At 46.6% G+C, this 13,195-nt stretch overlaps 2 protein-coding genes across 6 annotated transcripts; one reads left to right on the forward strand and one right to left on the reverse strand.

Annotated features, from left to right (window-relative positions):
• Nucleotides 1–2,672: 2,672 nt before the first annotated feature.
• On the forward strand, nucleotides 2,673–6,421 carry LOC144102048 (uncharacterized). Of its 4 annotated transcripts, none has more exons than XM_077635318.1 (8): nucleotides 2,673–3,180; nucleotides 3,488–3,550; nucleotides 3,841–3,906; nucleotides 4,706–4,759; nucleotides 5,103–5,165; nucleotides 5,251–5,304; nucleotides 5,362–6,127; nucleotides 6,204–6,421. In XM_077635318.1, the coding sequence occupies exons 1-8, from the start codon at nucleotides 2,863–2,865 to the stop codon at nucleotides 6,419–6,421; spliced, it is 1,602 nt and encodes a 533-aa protein (XP_077491444.1). In that variant the 5' UTR covers nucleotides 2,673–2,862. The 4 variants fall into 4 exon arrangements, with proteins under 4 accessions (XP_077491444.1, XP_077491445.1, XP_077491442.1 ...); XM_077635319.1 differs by having other exon boundaries at nucleotides 5,106–5,165; XM_077635316.1 differs by having other exon boundaries at nucleotides 5,251–6,127.
• Nucleotides 6,114–10,644, reverse strand: LOC144102049 (uncharacterized). 2 transcript variants are annotated; one of them, XM_077635321.1, is made up of 5 exons: nucleotides 10,361–10,644; nucleotides 8,905–9,540; nucleotides 7,746–7,852; nucleotides 7,385–7,508; nucleotides 6,114–6,218 (listed from the first exon to the last, which is right to left on the reverse strand). In XM_077635321.1, exons 2-5 carry the CDS (start codon nucleotides 9,209–9,211, stop codon nucleotides 6,211–6,213), a joined length of 546 nt encoding a protein of 181 aa, XP_077491447.1. In that variant the 5' UTR covers nucleotides 9,212–9,540; nucleotides 10,361–10,644; the 3' UTR covers nucleotides 6,114–6,210. The 2 variants fall into 2 exon arrangements, with proteins under 2 accessions (XP_077491447.1, XP_077491446.1); XM_077635320.1 differs by lacking the exon at nucleotides 6,114–6,218 and having other exon boundaries at nucleotides 6,690–7,508.
• Nucleotides 10,645–13,195: the final 2,551 nt, after the last annotated feature.

Genomic DNA, 13,195 nt, shown 5'->3' on the forward strand with positions numbered 1-13,195 from the left:
GCCGCCATGGCCGATGAGCACGTGGCGACTTGGGGGGCGGGCATTGAAACGTGACTGTCTTGAAGATAAACGATTCATCAAGCATAGCATGTCTTTTTTTATGGGGACATGAATTACTGTCGTATGAAAATGGGCGCGCACGTTTCCTCAAGGCCGGTGGAAGAAAACCACTCGCGCAAAAAGCCTGTCTTGTCTCGAGCGTGTGGTTCTCGATATCTGGACATGTTCATGCTGAGTAATGTGATGAAAAAAAAATCCGAGGGATCTGGTTGCATGTTACATTATCGAATTTCCTGTTTACATTATCCCTACGTCATAAGACAGGCCGGTGATCAGCCATAGAACTTAAAAGCTTCACATCCTGAGCCGGCCCTCGCCCTCCTAACCAAGCCAAACTTGCGACAAGCCAAGTGGGAGCTCCGCGTTTTTGCGCCACTGCATGCAATGGACTCTACCGTGGCGCGCGCGCGCACACCCACACACTCAGCCCAACACACACACACACACACACACATGCAGAAAAAGGCAGTGAACTAGGATGCCAGAAAGTCACGTGCATGCAGGTACAATTCCTATACAAGCGCATCCCAAAAATGGTTACACGTTTAAATGGTATTATTCAATAATTTGTACGCTGAGCAACCTGTCACCATACTTGTGTATAAATGCAGGAAACACATGTGTGCAAGCAGCCTAGGTAAAATGATCAGCGCCGTTCGTAAGTAGAAGGCAGCATATTTTCATTTTTGCGAAAGCATAGCAGCTCATAAGGAGGAAAATCAGGCGTTGTCCTCCCCAGAGGTTTGGAAAAACCACGTGACCTAATCAGAAAAAGAAAAATTAAGTTTCGTAAATAAAATACTTTCCGAAGTGGGTTCCGCACCCACGAAGGGAACCCGCCGCATTGGCTCAGTGGATAGTGCGCGATGTCAGTGCACGCTAAACATCCCCAGGTGGTCTAAATTATTCCAGAACCCTCCACTACGGCACCTTTTTCTTCTTTTTTTTCACTCCCTCCATTTTCCCTTTACGGTTCAGGTGTCAGCCGATATGAAAGACAGATACAGTCGAACCTCGTTATAACGAAGTAGCATCGGGACCGTAAATTAGTTTGTTATACCCGATATTCGTTGTAACAGTATGCATAAATATCGGCTCTGACAAATCCGCAATTTGGCTCGCGCAAATATTCTAAATACTAAAATGCATTATTCTGGGCTTCGAACCCACTATAAACGAGGTAATCCTTACCTGTCTCCTTGTGGTTTGTGGCATTTAAAACAAAATTGAGCGTAGTATGGGAAAGTCGAATTACAAAAGAACAAAGTTCGACAAAACAGGTCTGCGTTCGTTTATCTGAAGAAGGATGTGATCTTTGTCTGGTGGCTTTTCACAGCACTGAGCAGAATAAAGTTTTCCACAGTGTCCATGCACAAGAGGGCCTTTTCTACCTCAGCAGTTTTGGTCGTCGGCAGTTTCTCCAAATAGCCTTTCAGCCACCTGGCCATGTCCGCTGCGTCCGCACTGCTTATTGGTGGTTCATCACGTTCGCTGTCATCTTCGCTATAGCTGCTGCTGTTATCCTCGGGGACCACGACGCGATCCACAATTTCTTGATCCGTCAGCTCAGGCGCCACGGCAGAGTTCTCATCGGCCGAAATGAAATCGTCAAATGCGATTCCTGGGAGTGCCAGTCGATCCCAAGTTTTGTCCAGCTCTACCAGGTTTTCATCAGGCTGAACTTCGTCGTCGACGGCAGGCAAAACAAAACCGGCATCCGGGAAACAGTTCCTTATTCTTGACTGCCTCACCTCATTCCAAGATTCATAAAACATTTCAAGCGTCGTCTTGATGTTGATGGTTGTTGATCTCCGTCGATCAATATCGAAAACCAGTTGCATCACCAAACGCTTCCGGTAATTGCACTTGAGTGAACGGATAATGCCCTTGTCCAACGGTTGCAAAGCAGAAATTGCGTTTGGTGGCAGAAACACCAAACGAACTGCCTTCAGCACGATCGAGACTTTGTGCGCCGAACAGTTGTCCAAGAGCAACAGGACCTTCCTGTGCTGCCTCTCCATGTCCTGGTCGAAATCTTTGAGCCAGTCTTCGAAAGCTTGGACGTCATCCAGGCCTTTTTGTTAGACAAGTACGCAACTCCTTTCAAGCACCTGGGACGTGCAGACTTGCCGATTACGGTGAGTCGTCTTTTGTCTGAGCCATCCATGTTCACGGCAACGGCAACCGTCACCCGGTCTTTGTTCTTTTTTCCTCCATGGCAGGTTTCATTCTTTACTGCCAGTGACCGCTCTGGCAACAACTTGACAAACACGCCGGTTTCGTCAACGTTGTACACGTTGCGCTCGTCGTATTCCTGGAGCAGAGGCCGAAAATTCTCTAGCCACTTTCCTCATGTCTCCGCGTCGACAGCAGTCCCTTCGCCAGACAATGTGTGGCACGCGATCTAATGTATATCTTTAAAACGTAGCAGCCAACCGCTGCTTGCACGGAAATCGTCATGCCCTAGTGCGCAGGCCAGGCTGACGGCCTTCGTTTGAAGAAGTGCTCCCGATACTGGGCAAGTTTCGAGCCCTCACGTCTTTAAACCATGAAAGCAAAGCCGCTTCCAAGTCCGGGTGATGGCAAGGCCTAACTCGCTTACGGTCAGCTTTTATACACGATTTTACCGAGGGCTGCTGGGAGAGGGAGAAAATACTCTCGAACCGCGCGCTTCTCCAGCCTGCCACGGTGGCCAACTGGCTGCGGGCTGTTACATCGCCGGCTCTTACCTTCTCGGCGTAGCTTGTTTACAGATATCCGTACCTTATCGTGATTTTCTCGCCTTTCGCAACTAATGCCGCGATGCCGTACTCGGCGCGAACTTCAACTGGTCAGCACTGCGTAGTCGTCGGCTGTGGCAACAACCAGCGTAAAAGGAAAAACATCGCCGATAGCACTTGCGCCAAGCATGCTGTGTCCAGGTCTCAGTGCGGGTGTGACATGTTCATGTTGCACCGATTTCTCGTCGACCCCGAGTTGAATCGTCAGTGGACGTCGCTGGTTAACAGAAAGGACTTTGCCCCGACTACAAACTCGCGCGTCTGTTCTCTGCATTTCGTCGATGGCAAGCGAACGGAGCAAAACCCACTGCCCATGCTGAATCTCGGCTACGAGCGAAAGGCAAGTACAATTATTGTCGTTTTACGTATAGTAAACATGCAATTTGCTTGCTGCAGAGCTTAAATGTTTATTATGCTGCATTTTGCATGCGTAAAAGCACGGACAGCATTTGTCACTTTTTTTTCCATTGCCTGCTCCATCACCGGGCACGTTTCGCGACAGTGGTGCGATATGCGCTGGTTGGCCGCAGATTGAACTTAAAACGTTGTCGATAACGTAAAAGTGCAGCTTTACAACTTCACCACCGCCATATGTGATGTACAGGAGCGCTTTTTATTTCCGTTAGTAGAAATAATAATCGTTTCAGGTCATCCACGGCCGCAGATGCCTGATGCGCGATGACCGTGGTCCACCACCTGTCAAACGAAAGGTCAGATTGTTGAGTCTGTACATGGAAATGCTGGAACTCACGTTACATTTGATGGGAATAACGCGCTGCACACGAAAAAACAACTGAAACGACGGCGCTTGCACAAGCGCCCTCGTTTCAGTTGTCGTTTTTCCTCGTGTAGCGGGTTATTCCCACCAAAGTCCAAGCGCCGTCGTTTCAGTTGTTGTTTTTCCTTGTGTAGCGCGTTATTCCCATCAAATGTACAACCAACTAGCCCACATTGCTGCCTTGCTAGCTGTTGCTCACGTTACACTTGTTTCGCATTTTAGAGACAAGAAAGCCCAAGTGACGAGTCCGAAGCATCTGATGCAGTTCAGCAGACGGCACCGCACAATGTAAGAAATGCGCATTTATTATTTCACAATATTGTTAGCATTTATCGGGCTTCTACAGGAGCGGGCTGAAGTACAGACAGGTGGCAAGGTGTTTCAAAGCAATAAAAACACAGCAGTCTCAAATATTCGGTTCAGACGAATGCACAGCTGTGAAATTCGAGCAAGAAATGAGACTCGTGTACAAAAAATATACAGAACAGCAATTTCACAAACGCGAGTCTTTTAGAAAGATCATACAGTGCAACAAAGGCATCAAGTACCATATCTAGTTATACATTGGTAGGCAGATGGCTTTAGGCACTTATCTATGCTGATGCCGCCATGTAAAGCAGAGAAAAGGAATTGTGCAGTGCACTGGCTTTCAGAGCTCATGATTTTGAGTATTGTGCAATTTGTTGCCTAAACAGAGTGTAGCACTGTGAGGGAAATTTTCCCAAAATATTTGAGCATGCAAGAGGTCCTATGCAGAGTGACGTCTGGAGCAACACACTCACGTATAGCACACAAAAGGTGCGAGGCATTTGTCATGTCATTTGCACTGAATCTGTCTCGACAAGCTATGACTGTTCTAGTGAAGCCAGAGTTATTGTACGGAGAAGCTTGTTAAGCATCATCACATGCTAGATAATTTGAGATCAGGGTTATTTGCACTGTTTCATAACATGTCTCATCCAACACAGAAGATTCCATAGCAAGCCTGTCCTCAATCAGCAAACAGTGTTAGTGTGCATTCACTATTTGATGCTTTGCAATGTGCTGAGAAAGTAGACTCACAGCTAATGTACTTCTCTGTTGGCAGGTTGTTTGTATCGGACATCACTCGGTCAGCCTGCCTTTCAGCCACGGAGTGAAAGTATGCATGCTCTCATCATTCCTTTGTTGCTGAAGCTAAATTGCAGCCATCTGTTGCACTTTCTTTCACAGGTTATCAGTAATGTTCAAGATGTATTTGCAACCAGCAACAAACTAGATGTAAGCATGCATGCACATACAGGTCCACTACATACTGAAATAGGCCGTTTTTGCCATTCTTGTGTTTGTCTGCCAGCAAGTTGTTAACCCTCATGGCTATAACTATCAAATCTGTATTAATTTCCAAAAACGAGCTTGCTATGCACCAGTAAACTGGATATAAGCTTGCATGCTGTCCGAGCTTCCAGACGGTCGTTTCTGATGTTGCCTCTTTTTTTTTTTAGCAGGTCTCATTAAAAACTGATGCTGCTTCGTCTCGCCTAGACGCTAGCTTTGAAGAAACAACTGTGAGTGCTCATACAAAGTTCACTTTTCCAACCAAGACAACCTGCATTGCCTTCATGTTTTTCTTTTCCTGCATTTTTCCGACAGATGGCCGCTGACCAACAAAACAGCAGTTTGTCAAGGGAGGAAACAGAAATGAAGGTAATTTATAAGAAAATGGATTCTCAAAACAATATAAAAGATTGTTTATTATTTCAGGTGGAGAAGAAAGACAACTCTACACAGTGGGAATTGGAGGAACCAGTCCCAGACCACACATATGCAGACACAAATGACAGTTCAAACACTCCTCTTACAATGAGAAGCATTCACTTTCAGTACTTAACGCCACAAGACGTACACTTCTACACTTGCCTCCCGTTTGATGCTTTTAATAAGCTCATTCTTTTACTGAGGGCCAATGGCACAAAAGTAGGGGGAATATTGGGTTTAGAACAACAGCTGTTGCTCACACTTATGAGACTAAGACTTGGGCTCCTCTGTGGGGACCTTGCAAGAAGATTCAGCATTTCAATTGCGACAGTGTCAACAATATTCTCAAGTATGATGTCCACCTTAGCTAAAGTAATGGAAGACATAGTGGTGTGGCTGCCTCGGTCAGTAGTTTATGACAGTATGCCGTACACCTTTGTCAAGAATGGCTACGGCCGCACAACATGCATATTTCACTGCACAGAGGCGTGGTTGCAAAGACCCAAGAAATTAATGGCAAGGGCACAGAGCTACAGCGCATACAAAGGGTCAAATACTATCAAGTTTTTGACAGTCATAGCGCCCAACGGGCTAATCATGTTTGTATCAGATGTATATGGTGGAAGGGCCTCCGATAAATGCATAGTTCGGACATGTGGTGTGGAGGACTATTTACTCCCAGGCGACGAAATTATGGCAGATCGTGGATTCAAGCTTGAGCCACATCTTGAAGCACAAGGAATCCGCATGAATGTACCGGCCTTCACCAGAGGTATGTAGAGTGTTCTCTACATTGCAAGCTTTCATGCACCTCTGGGTTTGAAATGCTCATATTTGTTGTCTTTTAGGAAAGAGTCAACTGTCTGAAAAAGAAGTGACAAAAACCAGGCGAATCGCTTCACTGCGCATCCATGTGGAACGCGCTATCAATCGGATAAAGACTTATCGAATTTTTAAGCAGGCTTTGCCTATCAAGTCAAGGAAGCATATCAACACGATTGTTTTCGTTTGTGCTGGCCTATGCAATCTGAAGGGCCCTCTGATCAAAGAGCAGAAAGAACAATAAAGGTTCAGCTTCAATCCCAGTACTGTTAGGGCTTGACTCATTTATTTCAAATGCGAACGTGTGATTAACACTCTAAGAAAGCAAAAAATGCAGAACACAGGCATCACTAACAGTGCACTCTATGGCCGCTGCGTCTTTAGGAGACAGCTGTGCAAGGAGGAGGAAGTTCCTGCTGTGCATCATCAGCCTTGGTTATATCCACTGCACCATAAAGGCATCATCCAGCTGAGACTTATGTTATCCTCGTAAATTTAGCAACCAACTCCCTTCACAGCCTAGGCAATATTATGCTCTCAAAAAAGCTTTCAAGATTATTAATGTGGGTTTCCATGAATCCTTCATCTCTCTTGACTGGAATCAATGCTCCCCCTTGGTCTACATGCAAGTACAGGTAGCAAACAGTGCTCCCTACCAGGTTCAGGTGCAGCTGTGCCTGAACTTGGTAGTAGTATTTATGTGCTGCCTTTAGTACACCTGCAGAATCTAAGCAAAAATCTGCCTTGCACTGCCCCTCCTTAATTAATTCGTCCGGATGTACATGCCGCAAGCTATATAGGCATTTAACCTCTAAAAGTGCTGGGGGGTGGCAATCGCAGACAAGCAAACCGTCTGGACTACACCCAAGATACGGATACCTTGGATGAATCATCAAACCGCAATCTTCGAGTCTGCAATTTGTATGCTTTGTTTGAAAAGCAGCAAGAGCACGCTGTTTCGCTAACTGCTCATAATTTATGCCATACTGCACGGCAAGGCTGGTAATGCAGTTGTCATTAAGTATTCTCTTCATTAATGACTCGCAATTCAATCGTTTGGAACGGCAAACATCTTTGAACAATGAAGCAGTTATCCTGCCCTTGCGGTGGGAAAACCACTCGGCACAGTTTCTTTGCTCCCTTGTGGCAGCTTCAATTTTTTTTGCAGAGGTCATGGTAAGGCTGAGCTTATCCACTGCTCGCTCACTTCCAAGCAGCTTTCCGAAGTTGAGGTTGCACAGAGGTCTTTCGAGAGTAATCTCGAAGTCGTCCACTGGTGGCTCCACTTTGTTCAGCTGCCTTTCTTTGCACTTCGGTGACTGGAAGGCAACCTGAAAAAAATGTCTTCATTAGTCTAGTTATAAATTTTTATTAAGGGCAAAGATGTTAAGAAGTCTGACTATAACAGTTTAAGCAACAATAAAAGGGCGGCAACACTGCCTTGTCAGCAAGATTACATTGAGCATGGCTGTGGGTTCAGGTCATTCCTAAAGCTTGCATTCCAATTCAAGATAAATGAGTCAAGTTATGTTCATGCATGACAAAGGCTTATGCATTTTTGTCGCTACCCTCTCTGAGTGATGTGCCGCTTGTTGCCTCTGGACACTTGCTGGTGCCTGAGAAGGTTGCTGGATCTCCCTTCTCGTCGTCATCAATGTGTTGTGGAGAAGGGTGCCTGCAAATGAAAAGCATCACCACAATGCCTAACAGCCAATTTCATTCCATGAAAGGCACTCAAACTCGCACCTACATATAGTAGTCAATGTACTACCTACATTTTCAAAAAATATGACAGTGCAATCAGGACAAGAGTGAATAAATGGATGGATCAGCCCAGTGTTCACTTGCAACTGCATTCATCAAAAAAGTAGAAAATATGTTCTACAATGAAAATTTTTCATATGTGGCTAGCACGTGCTCCGAGGAATTGTCAATGCTTGGCAAAGTCTTTCCACAAACTAACATTCAAAGATATAGATCCCTTTTACACTTACACTCTATTTTTCTCCTTACAGTGTTCCATTTCAGTTTATCCTCACAGCACATAACTGCACTGAATATGCAGCTCTAACTAAGAAAGAAATCATCTCTTTCATACGGAACACTGCAAAATGGGACTAAACACATACAGCGGTGAACTTTTTTTTTACATTAAATGCAGCATTCATTCTCTCCCAGATACACGTGTCAATGAGCAAATTTTTTTTCTTATGAGCCGGAGTTCTCAAAAATGGCTTCTCTTTCCTTGGAAAGAAATGAAGCTCTCATTATTCGTGTTCTGTGTTACCGACAATACGAAAATTTGTCGTCCAGCCAGCCATTACACAGAATTCAAACAGGTTCATGATTTTTCTCATTCACATGTGCTTGCAAACAGATTTTTCTTGGAATGTGAAATATCTTCAAAATGTGCCAATTGTTTTCTCCTCTGTCTGCGAAAATGACTGGCTTCCAAAATGAGCTGCATGTGTATTCCATATAAAGTACATAAGCTCTATATCTTAGATCAGTTTTCACTCATGAGTGTCCATGGTCCTCATTGTGCTACTGAACTTCTAGAAACTAATGACTTTGATCACTTGCCACTTCCTTGTTGTAGAGCCTTACTCGTACTATATGCAGCAAGTGACAATGTTATCTGACACTGAATACCAGCAAAGCACACTCATATTACTACACCGGCAACCAGCTTGTTTAATAGATGTGTGTCATCTCAGCAATACTCACTAGGAATATTGAAGAGCTCGCCATAAGGTGACTTCTTGATGTGGTCTGCGAGTTTTTCTTTGCTTGCAAAATGCTTGACCTTTCGGGTCGGCCTTGGGTGCTGCGTGCTTGCGGGGTCCACCGTTGACCTCTTAAGATTGAAGGACATGGAATTGAGAAGGGCCGGCTCAACATTTCTCTTTGTACCCCGATTCCAAGCTGCCGTCTTGTCGGTACATGAGATGCCAGTGATGCCTAGCTGGACGCCCATTTCTAGCTTCCACAACAGGGCACCAATATGGCTACAAACACGTGCTTTTCCAGCCATGCAAGAACAACCAGCAGTCACCACTTGACCATTCTTCCGCACACAGGCCCATGGCGACCATGGTTTTTTGTTTGCTGCCTGAGAGGGTCGCACATCGGCCTTCACATACACAATATCAGCAGCTGCTTCGTGACTCAGCACCCGGCCCACCCAACCGCACTGCAGCTGGTTATAAGACTCCAGGCTTTTGTACGCCTCTGCCTCTTTAAGATCACAGGCCTTTGATCTAATCAAGTAGCATACAATATGAGCACTTGTTATGCTTGGCCAGGGTTTGGTGTCATCTGTCCACTGCTGCACGAGCAGGGGATGAGCATGGATGTCACCATCTGAAAAAAAAAGACGGCATGAAAAGGACATTACAATAAAGATACCTCCAAAGGCCGGCAAAAGTGCATTGGGCGCTACAGCTCTTAAGGAGATATGTACGATCATGAGTTCACTGTAGTGCTGCCATAATATGGATCCCACAGTTGCTTCTCCCTTCTTGAAATTTGAGCAGTGCAAAACAGATGCGATAATGCTGGTTAACTGCCCGAATACAAGGCACACAAGTCCGATCGCAAAGCACATATAGTTGCGCAAAATACTCTGACGCAACAGGAGTTGGCGACCTTACACATATTTCGGCAACTGGGCAGACTATCAACACTGCCTCGCACATAATCAAATTGCGCTCTCACGGCTGCGTGCGCTCGTGCAGCCTACGTACGAGGCGTGAAGGGTATACCAATCTCGTTCTTTCCAACTTTCTGTTTCGTGACGCATCGAGCGAGTTCCACATTGCAGTGGTGTGGCTATGTGGGACGCGGCCGACAACGGGAAAGAGCACGCGTACTGACGAAGCTAATTCGAAGGATTTACATGTAGTAGAACGTACGGTACACGTCAGATGCGGCCAAAGACGAACTGTGCGGGATTGCCGGAGCCCTCGCGAGTAATTTCGGAACGCCAGCCCATCGGTGGCAGAAGGCAGCGCAGATCGACGACTCGCAGTCAGCGTACTGCCGGCCCTTCATTCCGCTGAATGTCAGGTGGCCCGCGGTAACTTACAAAGACTGTAACATGCTACGCAGCCGTTAAAAAACGATATTTATTTGTTTACTACGGTTATTCATTATTTTAGTAGTAAGTAGCACAGACACTCACCTATCGTGATCGTTTGCTCCGTCGATGCAATAACGGGCGGTTGGTGGCCTTGACCACCAGCGCTTCCAGCCGCTTGCGCCTTTCAAAATGCACACGTATACGGCTTCAAGCTCACCACTGCTACGTTTCGGCAGATTTATTTTGCGACCGGGTGCCGGCAGAACGACGAGCTGCACTCCAAAACACGCTGAGACGCAACGCAGCCCGAGCAGCCCAAGCCAAAAGTAACAGCCCGTAACGGCAACGCCGCTACGCGGCGCTGGGGTCTAGCAATATGGCAGCCCCCAGGTATCGAAACTGAAATCGTGTATAGCATTCTCGGAGTTGCCCTCAATCTTCTTTCTTGCGGCTAAAATGGTGGATAAGGTACTTGGGGGAACGCTGAACTCCGCTGCAACATTCTTTTTCTTGCGGCCACTGTCCACAGATCTGAATATCTGCAGTTTTGTCTCGAGCGAGACCGCCTTCTGCTTCGTTGTCATTTCAACCCGGTGCTGCTCTGCGATGATGCTGAGGGTGCCGCAAAGCAGGCTCTCTACGCAAAACGCTGTCGAACCCGACCGCGGCGGCAGCGTTTTTATGGAGGAAAAACGCTAAGGCGCCCGTGTGCTGTGCGATGTCAGTGCACGTTAAAGATCCCCAGGTGGTCGAAATTATTCCGGAGCCCTCCACTACGGACCTATTTGTTCCTCTCTTCTTTCACTCCCTCCTTTATCCCTTCCCTTACGGCGCGGTTCAGGTGTCCAACGATATATGAGACAGATACTGCGCCATTTCCTTTCCACCAAGAACCAATTATTATTATTAATTACGCAATGCCGGCTCGCCACCGCCGCCTCGATGTTGCCAGTGTTGCTGCGCTTGCCTTCACCGCTGGACAAGTGGCGCGGCCCTTCGGCCCTTTGTCATCATATGAGCTTTCAGAGTTTTTGCGCTCTGTTCATAGGTGGCGCGACCAGTCAAACGCGCAATTTATGTGCCAGGCCGCCAAACTTTTTGCAACCTTTTCAAGCGATAAAAAGAAAGTGTGCTTGTGAATTGGCTTCCAATATTTATTTCGCTTTTTTTATGCTACCTTTAGCGTTTTGAGCTTCACATAAACCTAATATTTCTTCGTTACAGCCGATATCGCGGTGGATCTTGCGTTTTCGGTTTCGTTATAAAAGAATCAATGTCGTAAAAATGAAGCATGACCAACCAAAGTTCGAATTTAGTTCGCTATAACCAATAATTCACTATATCAGTGTTCGTTATAACGAGGTTCAACTGTACTGCGCCATTTCCTTTCTCAAAAAACCAATTTTCAATTTTTACTTTCAAGGTTAGTTTCTAAAATTTGTTTTGAGGAAAGGAAATGGCGCAGTAACTGTCTCATATATCGGTGGACGCTCGAACCATGCCGTGAGAGGACTGACCTCTGGCCCACTTGAAGGTCAAAACCGTAAGCACCGCGAAATCGTTACGAGGTAGCATAGTGAAGCTTTCGCATCAAAAGTGAAGGAAAATAATGTTGCCGGCCGTGGCAATTGCTATCTAATATCTTAACCACCCGAGCTGCAGCCGGCGGAGGAGAAAGGGAAATGATATCGAGGAGAAATATAAAGGGGAGCGATAGCAAGGAAGCACAGGTTCGAGTATTCGGGTGTGGCTCAATCCCCGGTCCGCTTTCGAAGGGGGATGCCATTCACATACCTGGCTTAATATCTCATATGGGCCCTTGAGGCTTGGGTGTTACGCATATTTTTGAAAGTATGGCGGAGTGCTTGGCGTAAAGCACTCTGTCACAGGTCAGCCCGGTATTGCACTGCCTCCGGGATTGGCCCGTGGCTTACGGGCTATTGCGCGCGCTTTTCTTCTGTCTCTTTACTCCCATCTTTCACCTCCTACTATCAGCACGCAGGCAGCTGGGCGTGGCTCCGCATTGAGCCAGTAAGCAAGCCCGTGCTTTTCCTTTCGTCCTTCTGTCGACAACTCAACTCAACTCGAAAAAAGGAAGCACAGGGGCTCGAGCTGGGTTTGGGTATCGTCGCCTTCATCAACTTCAATTCGGGCGGCGTGAACTGATCAGCTTGGCTGGCCATTGCATTAGAGCAGCACGCCATCGCCGCAGCCGAACACCACGCTGCAAGCTTTCTCCTTCACAGCTCGTCAGTAGACTTAATTGTTGTCCGTAATTTTTTTCCCCGTTGAGAAAAAACTTGACAACTATGGTGAGTCAGGTTATAACTGCAACCTCTTTCGAAAAAATAAAAACACTGACGTGTAAACAAATGCGCAACACAAGGTTCTTACTGATGCTTATACGGCCGCTAGTTCTGTTCTGTCACCAGTCATCAGATTTTCTGTACAGCAAAACACCATTTACCATGAAGACACAGACCGTCCCACGGAGAGAAGTTGGGTGCAGCGCTAAAAAAAATTCTATTCCACGCATTATGCTCTGGACTCACTGAGTGATAGCTGGGCCTTGGCACAATTCTGGAACGTTTAGCCATATCTTGTGTGATGTGCATATATACCGCCAGTAGTTTTTGACAAATGGCCCCTCAAAGTCGGACAAAGACGGGGCGTGTACACCGCTTCAACCCCAACCCGTCTTCTTTCTTTTCTTGCACCGCAGTAAAGGAACAGACTAGGGGAGCCGCACAGTCAGCCCGTTTCGAGCACGCTGGGTGGAAAAAGAAAACAGAAACGCGAAGGGTGCCCCCCTCCCGAGGAGCTTGGCTTGAGGGGAGGACACACAAAGCGGACAATGGGCGAAGCTTACTAGCGTCTCTCTCTCAAACCGGGAGGAAGAATGTAAGAGAAGGAGGAGGAGCTCAACTTCATGCGGCC

The sequence above is a fragment of the Amblyomma americanum genome, chromosome 8 (assembly GCF_052857255.1).
Source record: "Amblyomma americanum isolate KBUSLIRL-KWMA chromosome 8, ASM5285725v1, whole genome shotgun sequence".
Lineage (NCBI taxonomy): Eukaryota > Metazoa > Arthropoda > Arachnida > Ixodida > Ixodidae > Amblyomma > Amblyomma americanum.

Coding starts and splice junctions, on each gene's coding strand:
- LOC144102049 (XM_077635320.1), bottom strand. CDS start 9,211: ATGGCTGGAAAAGCACGTGTTTGTAGCCATATTGGTGCCCTGTTGTGG. Junction 7,853..8,904: donor CGAGCTCTTCAATATTCCTA/GTGAGTATTGCT, acceptor TTTCATTTGCAG/GCACCCTTCTCCACAACACA. Junction 7,509..7,745: donor CGGCACATCACTCAGAGAGG/GTAGCGACAAAA, acceptor CATTTTTTTCAG/GTTGCCTTCCAGTCACCGAA.
- LOC144102048 (XM_077635316.1), top strand. CDS start 2,863: ATGCCGTACTCGGCGCGAACTTCAACTGGTCAGCACTGCGTAGTCGTC. Junction 3,551..3,840: donor CACCACCTGTCAAACGAAAG/GTCAGATTGTTG, acceptor TTCGCATTTTAG/AGACAAGAAAGCCCAAGTGA. Junction 4,760..5,102: donor CTTTCAGCCACGGAGTGAAA/GTATGCATGCTC, acceptor TTTTTTTTTTAG/CAGGTCTCATTAAAAACTGA.